This window comes from Thunnus thynnus, chromosome 13, assembly GCF_963924715.1.
Source record: "Thunnus thynnus chromosome 13, fThuThy2.1, whole genome shotgun sequence".
NCBI classification, from domain to species: domain Eukaryota; kingdom Metazoa; phylum Chordata; class Actinopteri; order Scombriformes; family Scombridae; genus Thunnus; species Thunnus thynnus.
Genome location: NC_089529.1, coordinates 3343094 through 3359799, shown reverse-complemented (window position 1 = coordinate 3359799; position 16706 = coordinate 3343094). Strand labels below are relative to the sequence as shown.

Sequence of the window (16706 nt, the reverse complement as noted above, 5' to 3'; positions counted from 1 at the left end):
TATATTACTGCCCAGCTCTTACTTGAAGGACCTCTCACAGTTTTGGGCCATATTGAAAGTACAGTATGCAGCATTCTGAAACTGGGCAAGCATGTGCTACTTAAACTTGAATTTAACATATGTTGTACAATGTTGTATTTCGTTGATTACCCATTTATTTATTTGCACAGTGGCATTAAAACATTTGTGCTATAGTGCAAATGTTAAGTTTATCCTTAAATGAATGGAATTAATGATAATTATCTGGGCAATATCCTTGGTAGAAGGACTTTGACAGACATTGTTTACATTTAGTATAATCTCACGGTTACTTTCCAGTGTAGCAGTGGTCTCACCCTCCAGACCAGCGGCTCTTTCTCTCGCGAGATCAGTCGTTGCTTAGCAACTCACGTCAACAATTCTATTGACAAAACTAACACCAATGCTACGCTAGCTCTAAAGACTCACTTATTTTACATTTAATTTTTGATTCATATAATGGAGGTAAGTCCTTTTGGTCTCATAAAAGTTAACAACTTAACGTTGACTTATACAGTATATTCATTTAAAATAACGCTGGTTAAAGTTATTGTCAGTAAAATAAGTTCAAAGTCGTCGAAATTTTGCAAATTTGACGTCTATTAGACCGTGTGGAAAGTGAACTGTAGCAAGTTCGCTAATACTCTGCAAATATGTATTGGCTTTACCGTAATGTAAGGTATATGTTCAAATAAAGTCAACACTTTAAAATTATTTTTTTTAAAGTAAGTAAGTCAAAGTTAAAATAAAAAAAATAATTTCAACTGTGATAACTTTCACACACCATAAGTTACGTACCTGTGTAATTTGTTTTGTGCAGCCTATCTGTGGACTGGAACCTCTCTTTTCATCAGGACAGGAGCCAAGTCTAGCCTGTTAAACTCACTCTCAGCCTTCACAAATTGTCACTTGTAGTCTGTGTCTCTGCTGTACTTACAGAAACCAGGACCAGCAGGAGATGACACGTTTGAGTCCTTGGAGGAGTTCCAGATGATCCTCAATGAGCTTGTTGGGGATAAGAGCATGGACCAGATCCGGGTGGAGTATGAGAAACTCATCCATGCACTGAAGAAATCCCGTGAGAATGAGAGGAGACTAATGTCCAAATGCAGGGAGCTGAATGCAGAGATTGTGTCCACCTCAACCAAAGTCTCAGCTGCCCTGAAGCTGTCCCAGGAAGATGAGACAACAATTACTTCACTAAAGAGGGTATACTGCCAAATTATAAGAGGTTACAGTATTGTGTGGCACATCTTTTTATTTATTTAGCTATTTAGAGTTTGTATGGCTTGATGTAGCATAATTCCAAGCATGGGTATTAGACCACCTGTAGACTGAACTGTATTTTATTATATTTAGATGATATTTTACATTTTTTCCCTTCAAGATTCATCATTCCATTAACAGACTTTTGCTGTAATGTTCCTGTGCTTACACTCTAGGAGCTGGATAAAGCCTGGAAAATGGTTGATGCTGCTCATGATAAAGAGAAAAAGGACAAAGAGACCATCGGGAATTTAAAAGAAGAAGTTGCCAACCTAACAAAAATGGCTGAACAACAAACTGGCCTCTATATGGACCAAAGGCAGAGGTGACACATTTGTCCCCCCCGTGCTCTCCATAATTTACTGTGTATATTGGTAAAATGAAAGGGACCAACTGTGATGTGTATTTTCAGCGATCTACTAAAAATGAATGAGGAGGTGACCAAGGAGAGGGACCAGCTGCTGACAACAGTGGAGAGTCTGAGAGAAAAACTGAACAAGGTCATCGCAACCCAGCAGGAGTTAGAGGCCCAAAAGGAGAGTGCTCTAGAGAATATCTCTCAGGTAAATGTGGATCAAATTCTCATTGACAGAAAACAGACTTCTAATGTAACTAATTAAATATGTAATATTTTGCCAAAGCAAAGTAGACTTGAAAGTGAATCCAGTCCAGCTGTAAACCCTGGAAAGAATACCTACTGCTATGCTGAGGCTACTCTAATAGGGATCCTGAAATTAAATCCAGCTCTGATGCCAACTTGTTGCTGCTCTGTGTGTCTACATCCAGCTTCAACAGGAGCTTCAAGTGCAACAGAATGAGATTTCCCGGGAGATGAGGTTGAAGGAAAAGCTGGACAAGGAGGTGAAGCAGCTGCATGTCAACATGGAGACCAAGATGGGGGACATCAAAGCTCTGAATCTGCAGGGCCAAAGGGCCAAAGAGGAGCAGCAGAGATTGGAGCAGCAGCTGAAAGAGCTGAAGGTGAACAAAGGATTGGGGCACCTACTCTATATGGTGTAATGTAATGTAACTGTTATATAGATGAGTGATAAATTAAACATAAAACCAACATAAAGTCTGAAGCCCCCATTCAGATGCAGTTTGTTTCCTTAGGGTAGGTGGAGTGATTTCATACAGTGTATCTGTGATTTTTCATCCTCAGCCCAGTAACAATTAAAGCCCCAATTACTTCAGTGAACTCGCTGGTCCTCTTGTAATTTAAAGATCCCTTCCAGAAACATTTAAGACATATAAAAACACTCAGCTTAGAATAACAATTTTGTGTCTGATCTGTTCATGTCCATTAAAAAATTCAGTTTCCTTGTTAGAAATTCTTTAAATGACAACTCTTTCTCCCTGATTGAAAAATCCAGAATCCATTCTCAGTATATCTGCACTGGAGGCTTCAAGCTTTCACATCACACTTGTGTAAATTGCTTACTGGACCACGATTAGCTGGGAACTATATGTGATGGTGCAGATATCGTCCCTTTCTAACAGTAAAAGCAGCCTAATCAACACTCAGAGAGAGACATTTGAGTAGTTTGCGACTGTCTCTGTTAATAATTAAATTACAGCTAAGTAATTACCAAATAATACTAATATTAAAAATAAAACAGAGCCCAGTGGTAATGAAAGTCACATGGTTTACCTGAAGCATATCATTATCTATTACAGAACCAGCTGATGTAATGTGCCAGTGGCTAAATTGCAGTGCATTTTGTTTCCAGGTAGGAGTGGGAAACGTTTTACACCTACACCTGGAAGGTGTTAGGCCCTCATGAGCCCCCAGAACAGCTTCTGTGCACTTTGGCATAGATTCTCTGTCTCTGAAACTCTGCTGGAGGGATGGAACAAACATCTCCAAAACACTCCCTCCCTCCCTCATCTGGTGTTTTAATAATGGCGGTAGAGAGCACCATCAAAACCCTCCAAAACCTCCCACAGATGTTCTGTTAGGTTGAAATCATAGCATATGATTCAGGTTTCATCTTATCTTTTCTATCTTGTCACTCATCTATTCAGAAGCAAAAATATATTTAAATAAATAAGCTATAAGCCAGTTAACTATTCTATGAAACCAGTATACAAAACTAAAGGGTACAATAGTAGAATATTCATTTAAAGAACACATTACTGCCATCTGTTACCATTTAGGATAGTTAACTCTAACATTTTAAAACCAATACGCATGTAATTGTCAGTTAATCACTTAAATACTAAATGATAAAATGAATCACTTGCAGTGATTCATTTTCTAAATGACACCTCGTACAGAGACCTCATACTGTTTTGTAATAAACACACATCATTTCCTGCCTCTCCTCAATATCCTCCCTGACTGTGACAGATCTTGAATGAGCGAGCCACCAAGGAGCTGGAGCAGATGCAAGTAAAGAACACCAAGCTGCAGCAGGAGTGTGAGCAGCTCTCATCAGTCAAAGAACACCTGTCTTTAGAAAACCAGCAGAACACAAATGAACTCAAGGTACATGTTGGTCCAGCAACACACTTCTCATCAACTCACTTCGGAAAACATCCTGAAACTTGCACCGGTGTTGTGCACGCTCAATCAGTGCAGTGAATAACAAGCTGTTTCTTTGAATGTTTCTCGGTTTTTTCTCTGAAGTTTCTCAAATCTACATCAGTGGAGGATACCTGATAATGATTTTCTTCTATTGAACCATGAGGGGGCACTCATACTCCCAGTAAAAACCTAAAAGGGTTGTTATATTTGTCCTCAGCAATGTGAAACAGTTTTGTTCCCTTCAGTTAATTTCCTAGAGAGACATTGAAAATTTGTTTAATGAGTTATAGCCCTAATATGTGCGCACAACATCTGTTATCCACTCTCATCTCCTTTTTCAAAACCTTCCTCCCTCCCTGCTACCTCGGTGTAATGCTTCATACAACTCCACCCGCCTGTCAGATGAGAGAAGAAGAGGTGAATCAGATGCGCCAGGAGATTGCCAAACAAACAAAGATGAGAGAAGCCATCCAGAAAAAATTTCACCAGATGGAGGATCAGAAAGCTGATGTGGACGTGCAGAAGGAGACATTGAAAGCTCAGATCGTTGGTCTGGAGAAGGGTACGGGAGCTCGCTTTGTGTTTCACAGTCTGACATAAATCATCATCATCTGTGTACCCTGCCTGTGCCCCTGTGAGCTCATCAGTCTAAAGCTTAAATATGTTCTCAGTGTGGCATGAGATGATGAAACCTAAACATTCATCATAAGCATCATGTACAACATGCAAGCATATGATTACAAATAGACAATTAGCCAATAAGACAAAAAAAGCAGGAGCATTTGAAATCAAATGTGTATGAATGTTTGCAGTTATTTAGACTGTTTTATACCAAGTATTTATACTACTAACATTAAACATAATATACAGATGTGTATCTTCCCAACACATCTACAGATTTGTGCACACACAAGTCTGTCTAAAAACATAAGTGTGTGTGGTAGTATCCCACTCATACCCACAAGTACGTCTTCTGATACATTCATATGTGGATATGCATGTATTTGCTAATTCACAATGCCCCTGCATAGTACAATACAAAACAATGAGTAACACATTATTCCCAACACATGTACATCTGGAGGTCTTGGAAGAAGGTAAAAAAATGAGATGAGTGAACAGAGAAAACAAAAATGTGAATTAATAAAAATATACTAGTTTTTTAATAGTATTGTTTATCATTATACCAGTATAGTCATTTCTAATTTAGAAGCATTAATCCTGCAATGAAAATTCAGAGAATTATTCTGGAACAGGTATCAATCCATCATAGTGGAAACTGTGGAGCAGGAACTCAACTGTGGAACTGTAGCAGCTGCTGAAAATGTTGTTTCTTAACAATGACTGTCACAGGGAGAGCAGAGCAGGTGGACCCAAATGCAAAAGACAGCAGGCAGACGGGATGAAAGGCAGAATATTTATTGAAGAACTCAAAAGAAGCTGAGACACAGGAACATTGCAGGCTGAGCAGAACAGACCAAACTGAGCAGATGACTCGACAAAGACTGAACAGAAAACTTAAATACAAACGAAACTAAGCAGACAACAAGGAACAGGTGGCAAGACACAAGGGCAGGATGGGAACTGATACGCTGGGAAGACACTGGGACCAGGGCAGGGCTGACGAACATGATGCAGGGCAGATGTGGAGGGGAAAAACAGACAGAGAGGAGTGCAGGAACACAGCTACAGAAAACCAAAACCCAGAAAACACAATACTCTTTATACAACCCAGCATATATTTAACATTCCAAGAATAAACATGAACATAAACCCAAGTACACAACACCACAAGCTAACCAAGAGTGCAAGAAAGTCCTTCAAACCAACCAACCAAATATTATAAACGAGCAAAACCAAATGACCAAAAAGACTGGACAACAGATGTGTAACACAGAAATCCTAAAGAACAGAGTCCATGACAATGACATAGTTCTCTAAATACTATCAGCAGGTTTATCTGAGCTAAAAATGCACTTTTACATAAATAAGGGTCATCGGGGTGATGGATAGATTGCAGGAGCTGGCAGGAGGCTCAACAACTTTATGAGGTGACTGAGAGAAGAAGAAATGGCCATGTCTTATCACAGCCCATGTGTTTGTTTCTGGCACTGTGCTGTATGTACTGATCCTAGTGATGTACTTCATTCTCTTTGTACTTTGTATTATCATCACTGTCTGTATTCTCATCATTGTCACTGTCAATACAAGCTGTCCTCATCTTCCTCCCTCTGCAGATCTTGAATCTTCCCAAAAGCAAGTTGAAGCTGACAAGAAAACCATAGACGAGCTGATCAGAGAGAGAGACATCTTGAATAAGGTATCTGCTGAGACACACATTCAACCTGAGAATTAACATACATTTCCTCATGTAACTGTATATGTGTCTACGGTCCCAATCAATAGAACACGATCAAAGCTGCGCACTCGTCTGAGAAACAGCAGAACCTGGTGAAGCTCCTCGAGCAGGACAAGAAAACCTTGGAACACGAGACCAGCGGCTACCGGCAGGAGGCCCAGAAGCAGCGCAAGATCATCCAGCAGCTGGAGAAAGAACGTGACCGCTACATCAACGAGACCAGCAACCTCATGCAGAAGGCAGGTCAACGCAGAACGACTAGATTATTGGATTTCATTATTTGAATTTATTTGAATTTTACAAGATGATTTTTATAGTAGTAGCGAGCATCAATAAAGCAGGAATAAGCTTTTCCTCTCTTCTGCAGGTGCAACAAAAAATGAATGACGTAGAAGTAAAAGAGATGGAGATATTTGACTGGAGGAAGAAGGTCACTGAGGCAGAGTGCAAGCTCAAACAGCAAGAGAACCTGCTGGAGTCTGTCGTGTCTGAAAGAAACCTGTACAGCAAAAACCTCATCGAGGCTCAGGTAGGAATGAAGTGTTGTTGTCATCCAAAGCTGTTTGTTTGTTAATCACACAGTCAGCCAGCCAGCTTCTTCTTTTCCTCCTTCCGCTGTCTCTCCGCCTCTCAGGAAGAGATTGCAGAGATGAAGAGGAAGATGAAGACCATGAACAACCAGGTCACCCGGTTGAGAGATGAGATCACTGGGAAGGAGCTGGCCCTTGCCAAAGATCAGCAGGAGCACAAGCGCTTAGAGAAGGATAATGAGACTCTCAAGGTACCACAGCCCGATCTTCCTCAGTGCTTCTGAGCTCCTCATCATCATTCAGATTGGTATTTTGCCCTTTTAGTTAGTCTGCTAAATAAATAATTGTGGATTTAACTTCAGTTTGTTCTACCACAAGAAGCTCATTGTACTCCATGTGTTTTGTTTAACATTGCATTCAGTTGACAGTTGTCATGGCAAGTACATGTAGTACTGGGAAAACCACTAACCAGCATCTAAGCCAAAGAGAGCCAGTGTTTTTTCACTTTCATAACGGAGCCTGAATAGCGTTTGTGTATGCATGTGTGTGTCCTCTCTGTGTCCTGCTACAGGGGGAGCTGCAGATGATTAAGCTTCAGCTGGAGGAAACAAAGCAGCGCATTGACAGTCAGAAAGCAGAGCAACAAAAACTGCAGAAGATTATAGCCGACGGTGATGACGAGCAAATCCGACAGAGGAAACAACTGGAACAGGTAAAGATAGAGAACGAGGTAGAGAAGAAGAGGTAGAGAATGGCTGTCTTGTTTCATGTCACCTTTATCCTCAGGTTCTCATCATAACCCAGATTATTAAGTAATTCATATGCAAACAGAATATCAATGAATTTAGATGCAAATAATTAATACATTCAAAAGAAATGTCTCATGTTAACACAAAGTGTTAAGACAAATGAGAAGCACCCAAAGACAGAATGACAGATATAGTTCTGAAATGGGGTTTCCTTTCTGTGTCTCATTATTTGTGGATGAAACATCTCTCAAGGTGATCAGAGAGCGGGACAACCTGGGCAAGCAGCTGCTACACCGCAACGATGAGCGTGCCCTGCTGTATGAGAAGATCAGGATCCAGCAATCGATCCTGAGCAAGGGGGACTTCCACTACAACCAGAGGATGGAAGACATCCACCTCCTCAAGCTGGAGATCAAGAGGCTCCGGCGCAAGAAGAACATCCTGGACAAGACTGTACCCAACACACAGGACTTGAGGTAAAAGAGAGAAGAGAGGCTGAGCAGGATAAAGAGAAAAGAGAAGAATTTGGAGAAAGAGAGGAAGGAGGGCAGGACATGAGCACTGAGCACAAAGGGCAGGATGGAGAAAGAATGAGATAACCTACAGAGAACTGTATGTAGGATAGAAGTGCACGATGGAGCGATGTGGAGAGAGATACAGAGTAGGAGGTAGGAATAATCTCCATGATATGATTATGATTGTAACCAGCCCAAGCACCAGAAGCTTTTTGCTTTGCTGGTATTTCCTGTTTTTCTTAGATCAGATATAGTTAGGTATAAAGGTCAGACATCGTGTGAAATACTACAGTGGATTTGCTGTGTTGCAGACGAGAGCTGTTCCACCTGCAGAGGGAGCTGCTCAGAGAAAGGACGAGGAACAGTGTGCTGGAGGAACAGCTGAAGCCCATAAATATTCATAGATGGAGACGACTGGAGGTGAAGGACTTGTTTAGAAGTGTCTGTGTGGGTTAGCTTGAAAACATCACTGCCATATTTGTTATTTTTTTATTTATGTGAAAGATATTCAAAGGTATCTCTCCGACAGACATTTGGCCTGTTTGAGCAGAATAAACCTCATTATTCGAACAGGAAAAGGTCAGGCCATTAACATTATGTCAGTGACTCTCCCCTGCAGGGCAGTGACCCCAGCAAATACGAACTCATCCAGAAGATTCAGTCCTTACAGAAACGACTGATCGCCAAAACTCAAGAGCTTGAGGAAAGAGAACTCCTATTACAGGTAACACTCCCTTCACTTCTCAGTGTGTACACATTCTCCAGGGTAACATGGCGTTACCCTGGAGAATGTGCGATGGGATTTCTCCAAAAAGGAGCATTACCTCCCTTCAGCCTCTGTTGTTGTATTCATATGGGAAAGTCATTATTGGGAGAACAGCAGCCAGCTGCTTAGATGCTAACACTAAGAGACGATGACAGCCAAGTTAATAGGCAGACCCTCAAACATGCAGAATAATAAAAGAATAAGAAATCGTTTATTTTAAGCACTGAAACGGTGCTCACAAATGGTGCTCAAACAGCAAGAAAAATTGCATTTGTTGGGGACTATTTTCTGTGGCCAATAAATCCACATTTGGTTGTATATGTAATGAAGGAACATGTCACCCAGTGCAACAGTGTGGCTGATTGATGTGTTTTTAATAGTTTTTTGGAGCAGGAATAAGATACAGTACTGTGCAAAAGTTTTAGGTACCCTAGATGTTTAGATTCTTATCCATTATGCAATATCATCAGGGAGGTGTCTGATTGGTCCAAAATTTATTCATGACACGACAATGACCCCAAGCATACAGCTAGAGTCATAAAGAACTATTTTCAGCAACAAGAAGAATGATGAGTCCTACAACAGATGGTATGGTTTGGCCCCCACAGAGCCCTGATCTCAACATCATGGAGTCAATCTGGGATTACATGAAGAAGCACCTGAGATGGACTAAATAATAAATCCACAGAGGAACATTCTTTCTCCAGGATGGTTACAACAACCTACCTGCAAGTTACCATGAAAAACTGTGTTAAAGTGAACCGAGGAGAACTGCTGCTGTTTTAAAGGCAAAGCTGCTCACAGCAAATATTGATTTACTTTAGGTTTCTGCTGTTTACTCAACTTTGTAAGACTTAAATTGATAAATTAAAACAATTTATAGCAATATTTTTATATCCTTCAATTCTCTCAGCGAGGAATGTGTGATTACAAATATATCTTGTGCTGCTTAGATCAGTATTGTAGTAATTCTGCCTGAAAATGTTTGACTTGGACATTATTTGGTGGCAGCATCAAGGAAAACGCTGTGGCATACAGCGATGCACGCCCCCTCACAGACCGCACCCTGCAACACTGACAATGAATGAGCTCAAAGCAGCACACAGACTACACCAGCCTTTCTTGTATTCTTTCATTTTTCTACAAACACATAGTGGCTTTAAACCAGATCTGGAGTGGAGTTGCAAGTTTTGGTGCCTTTTCCTAATTGAAATAATCAGAATAAATGTTTTCTTCCTTCCTTCATATTTCCCCTCCAAGGAAAAGGAGAAGCTGTATGTGGAGCTGAAGCACATTCTGGCCCGGCAGCCGGGTCCAGAGGCAGCGGAGCAGCTCCAGCATTGCCAGTGGACGATCAGAGAGAGAACCAAAAAGCTCAAGGTCCTCAGCTCCTTGTAGTATCCCAGTCCTTCATGTTGTCTTATTTGACCCCATTAGATTCAATGTTTCCCAAGTCAACTATATGTTTTAGTCCCTCAAAATCCTCAGTGTCCATTAAAAACATGCAAGTGTAGACAACAGTTGTTACTTGTTCTGCAAATAAAATCATTCCATAAAAAATTGGTCCAGTGAAGGCCTTTGTCAGAATGAAAGCCCCAATATGTTTCTGATCTGATGAAGGCTTGTATGAAAAGTCAGTGGAACGATTTTAATTATGTAGAACAAATTGCGTCAAAACAACATCCAACATTTATAGTATATTGCAAGAAGAAATGCCAAACTTCATTAGATCTGTGTCTATTTATTTTTGGACTTGTGAGTCCATATTGCTTCAGACAGCCAATCCTTTCATTGACACATTTTTACCAAAGTCAAATGGTCAACATACAATATATATACATATCTATAAACAAAACTGATATTTTGTCTCTGATTCCACAGGCGTTGATAGCTGAGCTGAGAGTGGTCGACTCAAAGATGAATGAGTACAAAAGTGAGAATCAAAGATTGGCCAATGAGCTGGCAAACATCAAGAAGAAGTACCTGAGCCAGAAAAAGCTTCACAGGTGAGCTTAATCTACTGGTCGGTCTCACAACTTATTTCATAAAAACATTGCCTGCACACCGACATAAAAGCAGACAAAGCTATTCATTCTATTTACTTCATGTGCATTAAGTGTCACAATAAAAAATGTGACAAAAAGTCACGTCCCCTGTTTTCACATTTTTCCACTGTTTCACTTTTTGCACATGAAATAAATGGATTCATCTTCATCTCCAGGCTCTTCTGCTATTTTGTCAGTGTGTGAAGAATCTTTTTATGAAATGAGACTGTTGTTTTTGTCCAAACACACCTGACACTACTAGCAAACGCTGCTACTATTGCCTTTTTCTTCTGCATGCCTTTTATTGAAGTCAAAGCAGCATTCTGAATGAGCTGAAGTTGCCAGAGTTGTTTTGGGGAGACCTGAGAAAAGAAGACTAGAGTAATCTAACCTGCTGGAGATGAAAGCATGGATAGATTCTCTAAAGTCCTGCCTAGACATCAATCCTCACATTTATTCTCTTATGTCTTGGTGCTCTGTGTGTTTCCTCAGTGAGCAGAGGACCAAGACCAAGGTGGAGCAGCTGGAACCGCTGCCACAGCTGAGCAGCAAACCACACTTCACTGGAGGAGGCTTCAGGATCGACAACCCTGTGAGAAGATAATGGCAATTTTAAAAGAATATTCTAGCCAAGTCCATTTTTATTTATATAGCCCAAAATCACAAATCACAAATTTGCCTCAGGGGGCTTTACAGTCCCTCTATCCTTAGACCCTCAAATCAGATAAAAAATCCACCAAAAAAACCCTTTAAGAGGGAAAAAACAGAAGAAACCTCAGGAAGATCAACAGAGGAGGGATCCCTCTTCTAGGATGGACAGACATGTCATACATATTGTGTGTACAGAATAGATCAAAATAGCAAATGGCAATATGGAAAATCGGGATGAAAAAAACAATTATAGATAGATTGTAAAGAAATATTCTATATTCTATAATCCATCCATCTTCCACCTTTTACATCATTTGAAAAGAAAACACTGTCTGGTCCACATCATCAGCAAGGGTTTCATGCACCTTGTATTTAACTATCAAGCAATCATGACCTCTCTGAAAAAGACTTTCACAATGTAGATGCATGATACTGATATGACCTATTGTACTAAATCATGCTCCAAGAACTCAGGCGATACTTTTGATCACTATATAAACCCTGAGCAACACATCAAGTCATGTTCTTATTCTTTCTTGCAAAGAAACATTTCAAAACTACAGCCTGTTGTCCCTCGCTATGTTCAGCAATTTATGTCTTTCTCTCAGTCTGAGTGGACAGTAACTTTAGACCACAATCTAAATGTGGCAAAGCAGACTTTAGAACATGGTTTTTGCACACATGTCATCATCAAACACTCACAGTACAAACAGAGTATATATTGGCCTGTTAAGCACATGATTGGTTCTGAATCAGGGTTAGGGGCGCTCATCAACAAATCATTTTATGAAATGTGCAAATGTTCATGCTGCTTGTCTCTTGAGGCTTAAACTAGACTTTGGAGGGTTGGAAGACATTGTGCTATAAAACTACATATCCAGCTACATTAAATATTACCAACACAAATATGGACAAGCAGGTTCCCTCCATATAGATTCTATATGACTCTTTCAATATGCAGAGGAACCACCATGGGAAGCACATGTGAACACTCTTATGCATGTTTAGTAATGGGCCTTTGGGAAGTGAAATGTATATATAACGCTAAAATAATCAATTTCACACAAATTATTATGCAGAAAAGAGATATATTCTCCAGCAGTGAGAACAGGTAGAGCTGCAGGTGATACAGATGAAGCATGTCCTTCTCTGAGAGCAGCAGTGCAAAGGCTGAAGATTCCATTCATTATGGACAGCTTTTGAAAATCTTTGGACATCACATCTTATTTCATAAAAACTTTGCCTGCACACTGACATACAGGTAGAAGAAGCTATTCATTCTATTTATTTCATGTGCAAAAAGTGCCACAATGAGAAAAATGTGACAAAAAGTGAAGGTTTTGGTCAAAGGACCATCGTCAGCACAACTTCTACACATGACTCTAGAGACATAAACAGGCTTTCTAACTACTTCATTTTTTTGTTATGTTTTTTGTGTCACTTTTTGCACATGAAATAAATTGATTCATTTGCATCTCCAGCCTCCTCTGCTATTTGTCAGTGTGTGAGGAATCTTTTTATGAAATGGGACTGTTGTTTTTGTCCAAACACACCTGACACTACTAGCAAACGCTGCTACTATTAACGTTTTCTTCTGCGTACCTTTTATTGATGTTCTTTTATTTGTCTGAGTGTGTGACATTTGTCATTTGCTTTGTTACTGACTTGTAAAGAGCACTTTGAGAAATGAGAAGTGCAATATTGTAGGATGTTCAGAAACCTCTGACGGGCAGTAAATAAACACTAAAGAGATTTAATAAAGAGATGATATATATTGGCGACTTTTTGTGGCTTTGTCATGTCTGATATTGAAGACAAAACTTTGCACAGATTTCATTTCAAGAAAAGGATGGAAAGCAAAACAAATGGGAATTCACCTCAGGTCAGCCATTGTTTGCACTAGAAATGAAATGTCATCTGTTATAATGAAAATAATCCATCCAGCCTCAAATATGTTCAAGTCTCAGTCCTCCAGTAAGAGACATAATGAGACCACCCAGGTCTGATATTAGGCGAGGCAAATGTATTTATATAGAGCACATTTCATACCAGACTACACTGGCAAAGCACATAACAAAAACAAATGATAACAATAAAAGCACACAGAATAAAAATAATAAAAATATACAAACACCTAAATTTGACAAGATAAAAAAAATCAATTTTTAGAAGCAAGTCAAATCATAAGGACAATAATAAAAAGTGCAAGTTGGTTTGCAATAAGTTGTGCACGCATATTAAATTGTAGCTCTAGAGTTTTACAGAGTATTACACTAATTAAAAACAACGGCAAACAGGAAGGTCTTTAGCTTGGATTTGAAAGTAGTCAGTGGTGTCTCAAATCTTAGCTCTTCTGGCAAATGTTCCACAGCTTCAGCATGTTTAGTTTGGACTCTGGGATCAACCAGCCAACCTGAGAGATCCGCAGGGTTTGTACCGGGTAAGGAGATCTGATATGTATCTAGTACTTAAACCGTTCAATGATTTATGAACAAGCAATATTATTTTGAAGTTGATTCTCTGAGAAACTTGTAAGCAGTGTAGTGATCTGACACCTGGTTATATGCTGAGCTTTTTAGGTCCTTGTTACAACCCTGGCTGCAGGATTCTGGATATGCTGAATCTGTCTGATCAGACAGACCTGTGAACAGTCCGTTGCAGTAGTCCAGCCTGCTAGAGATAAAAGCATGTACAAGTTGATCTAGATCTTGTTTTGACATCAAGTCTCTAATCCTTGTGATATTTGATGGTGGTGGAAGGCTAATTTATTGATATTACATCATATTACCATCCTGTTATAACTGAGATATCATGTGGCATAAGCAAGTTATTGACATGATATCCCTCTGATCACCACAAGATGTCAGCAAAATACAGACATAATATTGACCAGTATTCTTTGGAAAACATGGATCAAAATGTGTTTTTTACATGTATATTTGTTATGTTTGTTAGGATTGTATTATATATAATGTATATGTATGGATTTTGAGACATCCAAATGAAGGATTCTCATGAGCTGCAGAATCTAATTCTCATTAAATTCTGTTCATGTTGGACAGTGCAATGAACGCACTGTGATTTGTGCTGATCTCAGGACTCCTTACAGCTGCAGTATGCTGCTATGGGCGTGTGTTTTTCAATGCGTTACTCTCTTATAATCTCCCTTTACTAAGTTATGACACACAGACAAACACATATTAACTTACGTCATTTATATAGTCCTGTGGTCTCCGTACATGAAATGATTTTTTGCCCTAAACTGTACTTGGCACAATGTATGGTAAAGCCACAGTTGTATTTTGGGTCTTCTAATCATTATAAGTGTGGGATTTATATGCAGGGGAAGATCCTCCTTTGAGAATCACTTCAGGGCAAACAGCGCCTCATCCACTGATCCATTGTTTAGACCAACACAGCAGCAGCTCGTTAGCAGACTGAAGGTGTGCTAATCAGTGAAATCAGCTGCTGAAGTGTTTGAGTGCAATGACACTTGAAATATAATCTGTCTCCATCTTATGATAACCTGCAACAGCTGTCATTATTCACTTGTTACAGTAAATGTGCATACTGGATATACAGTATGCTGTACATTCATCACAAATTTAAACAAAAAGACACTGCACATTTAATATCAAATGAATGTCACTGCAAATATAATTTATTATTACCTTGTGAGGCAGCTGGATCTCTTGATCTCTCAAGAATCCATCTTTACAGGCTTCAAGTTATGTGCTTGTGTCCGAACTACCGGTAATTCGGACAAATCAGCGTCACAAATCCAGCCGCCTTGCGAGGAAAGACGATGATAGACAAATGGTTCATCCAATCACCTGCCAAGTATTTTTTTGAAAGTGCCTGCCCTTTTCCAAACAGTTTCGATGGATGACTTGTGAGATGGTTCTGTGTAAGAAACCATCTGGCGCCTCAGGTTATCAGTGTGCAGTATGGCTATTTCCTATGTTCTTATACAAATTTACAAAAAGTCAAATTCTATATATTTACAAAACTTACAAAGGCAGAACATTTACAGCCACTTCTGGCAGTGTTTACTGTATTCAAAAAGGACAACAGAGTGAGAGCTCTCTCCTTCTTGTTCCTCTGTGTTGCTTGTAGAGTAATTCTTTAGCCAGTACAATTACAGTATAACCATGGCAACCAGCGTCTGTGCAATGCTTGGCTGTGTGAGCTATGTTGCCGTAGTAATGGGAGGCCTCTGACTGGTGAGATCTCCTTTTCTTCCTTTTCTTTCTCTTGTTTTGTGGGGAAGAAGCAGCTGCTTACAGAGACTAATGAAGTTGGTGTTTGTTGGCTGGTTTGCTATGTTGCCTCCAATGGTGTGTTTCACACTCATAATGATGAAATTTGAGTAGATGCGCTGCATACTGAGTGCTCAACCACAGAGTGCTTACTGTACATGCTTTTGTGTTACCGGTTTCTAGCGTCACACATCATAAACGAAGAATCACATTTAAGATTGATGTGTTTCCCTACTGTTGTAGGTGTTGTGAGCACAGTATGTTCTGTCATGTGTGATTTAATTTTTTATAGTGTGCAACATCTTTAACCCAGCAGGTGGGCGCAGCACCTCCTGTGTACTGACGTCATGTATTCACTGAATCAGTCCGCAGCTTCTCTCTTTGTCTTTGCCTGGTATATTTTTGCTTGCCAATTTCTAAAAGTCTATTTTGGGAGGACAAAAAACACATTGATGATTTTCTGCTAATGTCCTAATCACCAGGTAGCCTAGAGTGTGCACAAAATGGATCATCTTTATCAGTAGAGTCACAGATGGGCTGCAGGAAAATAAAACATGCAACATATACAAGTCATCAGTCAAACACACTCTGACTGCTTATTTTCTCAATTCTCTCAAACCATCAGGCTATAAAAAGCTTAATCTGTCAAATCTGCTCATATCAGGGAGAGCTGGATGTTCCAGGCCACAAAGATAGCCATATTATAATATTTCCCAGTCTGAGTGTGATAATAACAGTAATGTGAGTGCATGTGTTTATACTCCTGCAGCTGGAGGATTTTAGACAGGAGGTCTAAACCGCGACCACAGATTGACAGCAGGGATTATGCAGATTTTAGATCACAGGCTCTGATGGACGCAACATGAAGTTCACAATCTTTGAGCCTTTTTCATTAGCATCTGTCGTTGTATGTTGTCTTATACTGACGTTAGGATTCATCTTTTTAAAGATCAGGAAGAAGTTTTGCTGCGTTTTAAAATGTTCAAGTTTTCAGTATTGAATGTAGTTTATAAATTGTGTT

The 16706-nt window shown here is 39.7% G+C and overlaps 1 protein-coding gene across 3 annotated transcripts in view; it reads left to right on the top strand.

The window, feature by feature from the left end:
* Nucleotides 1–374: 374 nt before the first annotated feature.
* Nucleotides 375–16706, top strand: part of cfap58 (cilia and flagella associated protein 58) — a 20452-nt gene continuing 4120 nt past the window's right edge. The window contains exons 1-18 of one of the 3 annotated variants that reach the window (XM_067607300.1): nucleotides 375–483; nucleotides 958–1227; nucleotides 1461–1609; nucleotides 1697–1847; nucleotides 2071–2265; nucleotides 3635–3772; nucleotides 4214–4373; nucleotides 6049–6131; nucleotides 6218–6409; nucleotides 6538–6699; nucleotides 6805–6951; nucleotides 7272–7412; nucleotides 7702–7925; nucleotides 8276–8384; nucleotides 8584–8688; nucleotides 9991–10110; nucleotides 10612–10736; nucleotides 11268–11367. In XM_067607300.1, coding sequence (XP_067463401.1) covers nucleotides 478–483; nucleotides 958–1227; nucleotides 1461–1609; nucleotides 1697–1847; nucleotides 2071–2265; nucleotides 3635–3772; nucleotides 4214–4373; nucleotides 6049–6131; nucleotides 6218–6409; nucleotides 6538–6699; nucleotides 6805–6951; nucleotides 7272–7412; nucleotides 7702–7925; nucleotides 8276–8384; nucleotides 8584–8688; nucleotides 9991–10110; nucleotides 10612–10736; nucleotides 11268–11367 — 2577 coding nt within the window. In that variant the 5' untranslated portion in view covers nucleotides 375–477. Of the gene's footprint in view, nucleotides 484–957; nucleotides 1228–1460; nucleotides 1610–1696; nucleotides 1848–2070; nucleotides 2266–3634; nucleotides 3773–4213; nucleotides 4374–6048; nucleotides 6132–6217; nucleotides 6410–6537; nucleotides 6700–6804; nucleotides 6952–7271; nucleotides 7413–7701; nucleotides 7926–8275; nucleotides 8385–8567; nucleotides 8689–9990; nucleotides 10111–10611; nucleotides 10737–11267; nucleotides 13201–16706 lie in introns of those variants that run through there. The other 2 variants (XM_067607301.1, XM_067607302.1) reach the window with 2 other exon arrangements.